At 36.0% G+C, this 7,939-nt stretch overlaps 1 protein-coding gene across 1 annotated transcript; it reads left to right on the top strand.

Moving 5' to 3' along the window:
- Window positions 1-1,945: 1,945 nt before the first annotated feature.
- LOC121805169 (cyclic nucleotide-gated ion channel 2-like) lies at window positions 1,946-5,293 on the top strand. The gene is made up of 8 exons (XM_042204958.1): window positions 1,946-2,106; window positions 2,176-2,776; window positions 3,027-3,242; window positions 3,319-3,626; window positions 3,709-3,820; window positions 3,927-4,163; window positions 4,231-4,317; window positions 4,609-5,293. Exons 1-8 carry the CDS (start codon window positions 1,946-1,948, stop codon window positions 5,092-5,094), a joined length of 2,208 nt encoding a protein of 735 aa, XP_042060892.1. The 3' UTR covers window positions 5,095-5,293.
- The last annotated feature ends 2,646 nt before the right edge of the window (window positions 5,294-7,939 follow it).

Genomic DNA, 7,939 nt, shown 5'->3' with positions numbered 1-7,939 from the left:
ATTATTATAATTGAATAAATTTTACTATAATTTAAAATTTCACTACAACTTTATTGATTAATTATTAATTTATAAAATATAATAATTATTATTTATCATACGATTTATATTATATAATTATATTATTAATTATTTGATAAATTATTAATTACTTTTATGAAATATTATAAAATATAGTTATAGTTATGATAATTTTAATTATTGTTATTTATTATACTGAAATTAAGTGTATGATTTATAATTTTAAATTATTTTTAGAATATTGTAATTAATAATAATAATAATAATAATAATAATAATAATAATAATAATAATGATAAAAACTAGTACTACTATATTGCATTAAATATGTAATAATTCTGAAACTGGGAAAAAGAATACCTAAGAAAAGTTATGATTCAGAATCAGGAAATTGTACTAACTTTCCTTGTTCTAGGGATTCTGATTACTTCTCCAATTTGATTAAGAACCAAAACAAACAAAGGAATTTAAAATTTAAAGAATCAGATTACTTTCTCAAACAGAATCCTGGCAGCCAAACATGACCGAAGATTGTTAATAAACCGCAAGTTATTTAAAGTTAGGCTAAAATAGCTCATTCGAGCTTGTTCAGTGAAATTTGTTAACCGAACCAAATTTGATTATGGTAGTAAACTTATTATCTCACGGCCAAATTTGTTGTGATTTAGTTTGAAACCTAAAAGTATTAATACAAATAATTTTAAAATTTTCTATAATTAGTAATAATATCATGAAAGATGTAACCACTTTTTATTCATACTAAGAAACCAATTAGTAAGGAGTACACAATAATGTATTATTGTGGAAGATATCATTACTTTAATAAAATACTTATTTTGTCATTGAAAAGTACAAACTATATTTTTCTTTTTAATCCGTTCATGAAAAGTGTGAATTTTTTAATTTCAGAAATCTAACTACACTACTAATAATGTGGATCTTATTCTCTAATAACACTACTTTTACTATTTTTATCTACTCCCTTATTTTACAAATTATGCATTAGAATGTGTGTCTAATAAAAGCTTTATACTTTTTCCAAATAGAGGAAGTAATTAATAATTGAAATATAATATATCTACATATAATAACCTTATTTAGATCAAAATAAGTTTGTGAACCTTGAAATATTTAATACACAAAGAATATATTTGGTAGGATAGATAACTCATCTATATATGTGGTGTTCGGTTTCTTAGATAAAATAAAATCAGGATACAATATAGGATAGAATTGTGAGATTGTTTTAGTCACAGGGGGTTAGCTATGACTAATTATCTCATGATTATTCATCTAGGATTGAATTATGGTATTGAATCTCATGAACCAAACGTACTGCATATTTAATCCCGGAATATAATTTTATAAACCGAATACCCTAATATGGAATTCTGCGACACACATCGAATGGAGTAGATGAAGTAGAAGTACTTTGTCATTAACCTCTAGAGTAGTCCAAAATGTACACAGTACACACAAGTCGCCAAAATAAATCAATGCCAATTGCTAATACATCCGAGAATTACTGTTTATAGGACAGTTGCAACATCAAATTTTAAACTGCACTGCAGTAACCTTTTTTTTTACTTGAAGCATTACTTCCTCTGTCCCACATAATTTGTCTCATTTTTTTTGTAGTGGATCTCATATTCCACTAACTCATTTCTACTTATATTTTATTTTAAAACTAATATATAAAAGTAGGATTCACTTTCCGCTAACTTTTTAAACTCACTTTTCAATATATTTATTAAAACTCGTGTCTGTTCAAAGTGAGATAAATTATTCGGAACGGAGGGAGTATTAAACAAAAGTGTAAGAAAAAAAAAAGACATGCATGTCCTACACGTTCACCTCGTCTCCACAAAGCCTCCTACCAATTGTCAGCATCAAAATATGCTACTAACAGAACAGAACATGGCCGATGATTCACATCCATTCATCAACTTTATCACCCTATTTCATTCCCTACATATTATACCACACACCTCCCATCCCCACTCTCATTATCTCTGCTTCTTCTTGCACCAATTTAAATGGTTTCCTACCCACCAAGATGCCTCACCTCCCCTTCCACATCTCAAGGTTCTTCAATTCATTAATTAATTCCCAATTTAAATTTCATTTAGTTAAACTCAACTTTGTTCAGCGCAGGTGGTTTGGAATATTCCGGCGGAAATCTGTCCAGCCAGAATACGGCGATGACGGCGGAGAGGACCACCAATTCTCGAGCTCCGGCGAGTGCTACGAATGCACTCAAGTGGGAGTTCCAGTGTTCCACTCGACCAGTAGCGAGAGAGCGGGGCAGTCGGAGTGGGAGGCCTCGGCCGGCTCCTCGCTGCTCCCCATAAAGAACCGGCCGGAGAAGCAGAAGCGGCGTCAGGGGCAGGGCGGCGTGCTGGACCCGCGGACGAAGCGCGTGCAGAGATGGAACAGGGCGTTTCTGCTGGCGCGTGGGATGGCGCTGGCGGTGGACCCCCTCTTCTTCTACGCGCTCTCCATCGGCCGGGGCGGATCGCCCTGCCTCTACATGGACGGTGGCTTGGCCGCTGCGGTCGCGATTCTCCGCACGTGCGTCGACGCTGTGCACCTGGTCCACCTCTGGCTGCAGTTCCGCCTCGCCTTCGTGTCACGGGAGTCGCTCGTCATCGGCTGCGGGAAGCTCGTCTGGGATGCACGTGTCATTGCCGCACACTACCTCCGCTCCCTCAAAGGCTTCTGGTTTGATGTCTTTGTCATTCTACCCCTGCCTCAGGTCATACTAAATTTTATTTTAATTAAATACTAGTAAGATTAGAATTGATAAATTTCAAATATTGAAATATAGTACTCCTCCATTTCTATAATTTAATTTTTAAAAAATTGAAATTTCTGCTTCAATGAGGCCATCTAATCTAGCAGCAAGAGGAGAGGCTCTACGAGATTGTGGTTTGAGTTGGATGTGACAAATTAGGTTTCAGAGCCACACATCTGAGTGTACATCTTTGTTTTCGATTTTGCTGCAGGCGGCATTTTGGCTACTCGTACCACGATTGATAAGAGACGAGCAGATAAAGCTGATAATGACCATTCTCCTACTCATCTTCTTGTTCCAGTTCCTCCCTAAGGTGTATCACTGCCTATGTTTAATGAGAAGAATGCAAAAGGTCACAGGGTATATATTTGGTACAATTTGGTGGGGCTTTGGCCTTAATCTCATAGCATACTTCATTGCTTCTCATGTAAGTTTATATCCACATAAAATTCTTTATAGTTACTTCAAAAAGGATGTTATACATTCATTGTTTCTATTTTCAGGTTGCTGGTGGATGCTGGTATGTCCTTGCCATACAGCGTGTGGCATCGTGCCTGAAGAAACGCTGTGATATGAGTAAAACGTGTAACCTGTCGTTGTCCTGCTCGGAGGAGGTTTGCTATCAGATACTGAAATCAGGGAGTATGGACATCCCATGTGGTGGTAACTCCACCATGAGAAAACCCTTGTGTTTGGATGTAAACGGACCGTTCCAGTATGGGATATACAAGTGGGCTCTCCCTGTCGTCTCGAGCAACTCCATCGCTGTGAAGATCCTCTATCCTATTTTCTGGGGATTGATGACTCTGAGGTGATAATTAAATAGCTCTTGCAACAACATAAATTAGTCAGTAGGATTTGTTGCTAAATATTACATGGTGTTTTGATTGCAGCACCTTCGGAAATGACTTGGAGCCCACGAGCCATTGGTTGGAAGTGATGTTCAGTATATGCACTGTCCTCAGTGGCCTCATGTTATTCACCTTGTTAATTGGTAACATTCAGGTAACTGTGCAAATCTATCCTTAGATAAATTATGATTAGGATTGTTAGTAAAGGTTTCCCCCTTGTTGGATTTCTAACAGACCTATTCAACTTTCATGTACCATAGGTATTTTTGCAAGCCGTGATGGCCAAAAAGCGAAAGATGCAACTGAGGATCCGTGACACGGAATGGTGGATGAAGCGGAGACAGTTGCCCTCGGAGCTGAGGCAAAGAGTCCGGCGTTATGAGCATCAAAAGTGGGCAACTCTGGGGTGTGATGATGAGATGGAACTCATTAAAGACTTGCCCGAAGGGCTTAGGCGAGACATCAAACGCTTCCTCTGCCTTGATCTTATTAAAAAGGTGCCTCCTTTGACTACTACATTGCATTTTCTTGAAGCACTTTACAGTTTGATTCATGTTTATTTAGGTACCGATATTTCACAACTTGGATGACCTGATCCTCGACAACATATGCGACCGCGTTCAACCCCTCGTGTTCTCCAAAAATGAAAAGGTAATATTCCAATCCGGGAAGTTCTAGATGATAAAAAAATTAAAGGATTTAAATTTATCAATCCATCAAGTATAAATTGTAGATGTATTTAGAGTGCGTATTTGGTTGGGTACATTATACTAGTATACTATGATTTAGATTATTTTTTATCATATAACTCTAAGCGTAGATGTGTTATCCACCTTATCAAACTGCCCTTAACTTAAGTGAGTACTACTCTACTTTTATTCCTAGTAGTAATAGCAAAAGAGTCTTAAAAATGTTACATTTTCCATCATTTCCAACAAATAGATCATACGAGAAGGAGACCCGGTGCCACGGATGGTGTTCATTGTCAGGGGCCGTGTGCAGAGCAGCCAAAACCTAAGCCGGGGAGTGGTGGCGACAAGCATGCTAGAGCCCGGAGGCTTCTTTGGGGACGAGCTCATGTCGTGGTGCCTCCGCCGCCCTTTCCTGGATAGACTCCCGGCTTCCTCAGCCACCTTCACCTGCATCGAGTCCACCGAAGCATTCGCCCTCGAAGCCAGACATCTGAGATACATAACCGATCACTTTCGCTACAAATTCGCCAACGAGAGGCTGACACGCACCTCCAGGTATTACTCCTCCAACTGGAGGACTTGGGCGGCCGTCAACATCCAGTTGGCTTGGCGCCGCTACATTGACAGAACGCGGCGGACGCTGAGCTTTCGCTCTCCCGGAGATGATAGCGATCGGCGTCTCCGGCAGTATGCCGCCTTCTTTATGTCGATCAGGCCTCACGATCATCTTGAGTGAGACCAACTGCTTCATATCATCATGATGCTTTCTAAATGTTAATCTTTTTTTGCTTTCAACATGTTGAAAATTGATTCATTCTTGTATCATGAATTCGAATTTCGAAACGAAAGTAGTATTGTTTTGTAAGGATTTCGACTGTATAAATCCGATTGTTCTGGTGTTTATACAATCCAATTGGAGAGTTGGAAATCGAAAATTTTAGCAAGTACAACCTCCGTCCCCTAATAGGAGTCGCTCTTTGATCGGGCACGAGTTTTAAGAAATGTAGAGAAAAGTTGGTTGAAAAAGTTAGTGGAATGTGGGACCCACATTTTTATATTGGTTTTATAATAAAATATGAGTGAAGTGAGTTAGTGGAATGTGAGGCCTACTACCATTTATGGTAAAAATGAAGAGTGACTCTTAATAGGGGACGACCCAAAATGGAAATTAGCGACTCTTATTCGGGGACGGAGGGAATACTATTTTTTAACCTAAAAATGGATTTTTAGGTATAAAATTACGAGGCGTTTAGAACTTACATACTGCTCCATCCGTCCCGGCTAAGATGACACATTTCTTAGCCGGCACAGAATTTTAGGAGTTATTGGTTAAAGTGTTTAATTAGAGAGAGGATAGATGAGTGTAAGTATTAAAGGACGAGAAAAAATGATTGAACGTATTAATTGGTGAGAGAAAATTTCAAAAGAAGGAAATGTCATTTTAGTTGGGACAAACAAAACGTGTCATCTTAAGCAGGACGAGGGAAATATTATATCTCAAGACTTTGATTAGTACTCCTACTATTGATCCCCATTTGAAAATACCAAAATTAAGAAACTTAATAATAATGATATAAAATTTACAGTACTAATCAAATATATATATTCCTTCCGTCCTATTAAATATGAAACATTGGCTTTTCGACACCAGATTTTATGTAGTGTTGTTTAAGGCGTTAATGGCGAGGGAATAAAATAAAAGAGAGTAAAGGTAGAGATGATATTTTCATTTTAAGAAACATTTATTTTTAATGAGATAACGCCAAAAGAAAAGTGTTTCATTTTTAATGAGTCAGTCGAATATATTAATCAATAATAATGAAAAATAAGTGTCCTATCAAAGCGAATGGAAGGTACATATATATTTAGCAAATAAATCCGAAAAAATTAATGTTATTAATCAATCGATTATTGTTTAATTAATTATTCAGAGATTTTGTTATTGACACGGAATGGACACGATATGGAAGATCTTATATATGAATGGACACGACAAGGAAGACATTCATAGTTACGCATCTTTATGAAATAGACACGACAAGGAAGATAATCATAGTTACCAAATTTGGTCAAATTTTGGGCTGTAATACTGAATTTGGTCAAATTTTGGGTTGTTATTTGATTTTAAAAAATAGTGCCAACAATTTCGAAATTAAAATACATACTGTATGCTTTAAATGAACAACATATTACAACTAAAAAATCATAATCGTTTGGCATAAAAAAAGGTTAAAATCATATTTTTGATGAATAATTTAAAAAAATACTAATGGGAGAGACTAAAATTTGCCAAAAACTCATAATTCTTCCACAAATTTTCCCTGCCAATTATAATTAGATTATACAAGAATTGCTTCCACAACGCTAGGATCACATTAATAGAAAAACTCCACATCGTCGTATACTCCATCCGTCCCAAGGCATGCCGCATGTAACATTTTCCTTGGCCGGCATGAAATTTTATATAGTACTGTATAATTTTATTTTGTAGTATGTTAGTAAAGAGAATAAAGTAAGAATGATAAAATAAAGTAGAGATAAAAATATTTCTATTTTTAGTAGTGGGTCATTTTGACTATGACAAATCAAAAAGAAAAGTGGGTCATCTTCAATAGGATGTAAGGAGTATTGCAAAACGAGCACAAAAAACAAATCTGGAACACATGAATAGAAAATCTCCCCTTGTCGTACACCTCCGTCTACATAAAATTAACAAAATTGTAGAAAAGAGTTTTAATACGCAATTAGTAACGTAAGAGACAGTGAGGGAAAATGTGATGAAAGTAGTATTAGTGGATTATGAGATCCACATTATTAGTGTAAAATTTTCCATTTTTAGACAACCCAAAATGGTAAAACTAGTATATTTTTTTTAAATGATGGTAGTACAAAACAAGCATGAAAAACAAACTATTCGTGCAAAATTCATAGTTTAGAATTAGAGGTGGCAAATCGTGCGGGTTAGGTCATTATCAGATCAACCTGATAGCGACACAACGCTAAGGCCTAATCCGAACCCGGTCTATCAAGGAAGTTATCAATCCGAACACGAATCCGACTTGCTACATTCGAACCTGAACACAAACTGGTTAACGACACGTGTTGACACGACACGATAACGCCCCGAACTTAATATTAGACGATGAAACCTGATTTTTAAACCTGGTCTGCATGATAAAAATTCATTTTACATGATTTCAACCCGATTTATAAGAATTTAAAGAAATGCATAATTTGTTAACAATATAATAAAAATAATGAAAATATTTTAATGGATTATCTGCATTCAACCCATATCCAATCGAAACCCAATCTAAAATTATCGGGTTCTTTACGTATCAATCAGATTAGGACATGAATCCAATAAAACTTGACCCAATACTATTAATTTGCGGATTCTTTAAATTTTTGAAATAGAGGGAACATCATTTTTGATCCACGAACTTTGCCAAAGTATCATTTTAGGTCCGTGAACTTTGAGTTAGTATCATTTGAGGTACTTTTTACTATTTCCAAGTTTTTTTGGATGAAAATACCCTCAATACCTTAAAGTGTATATATTTTTAATAAATTTATCATAT

This window comes from Salvia splendens, chromosome 5 (genome assembly GCF_004379255.2).
Source record: "Salvia splendens isolate huo1 chromosome 5, SspV2, whole genome shotgun sequence".
In the NCBI taxonomy this organism is placed as follows: domain Eukaryota; kingdom Viridiplantae; phylum Streptophyta; class Magnoliopsida; order Lamiales; family Lamiaceae; genus Salvia; species Salvia splendens.
The sequence above is the reverse complement of the archived record's forward strand: the minus strand, read 5'-3'. Positions and strand labels throughout refer to the sequence as shown.

Excerpts from the sequence above, each read along its gene's own strand:
- LOC121805169 (XM_042204958.1), top strand. The coding sequence starts at position 1,946 with ATGATTCACATCCATTCATCAACTTTATCACCCTATTTCATTCCCTAC. Across the intron at positions 2,107-2,175 it reads CTCCCCTTCCACATCTCAAG|GTGGTTTGGAATATTCCGGC; the intron begins GTTCTTCAATTC and ends TGTTCAGCGCAG. Across the intron at positions 3,821-3,926 it reads TGTTAATTGGTAACATTCAG|GTATTTTTGCAAGCCGTGAT; the intron begins GTAACTGTGCAA and ends CATGTACCATAG.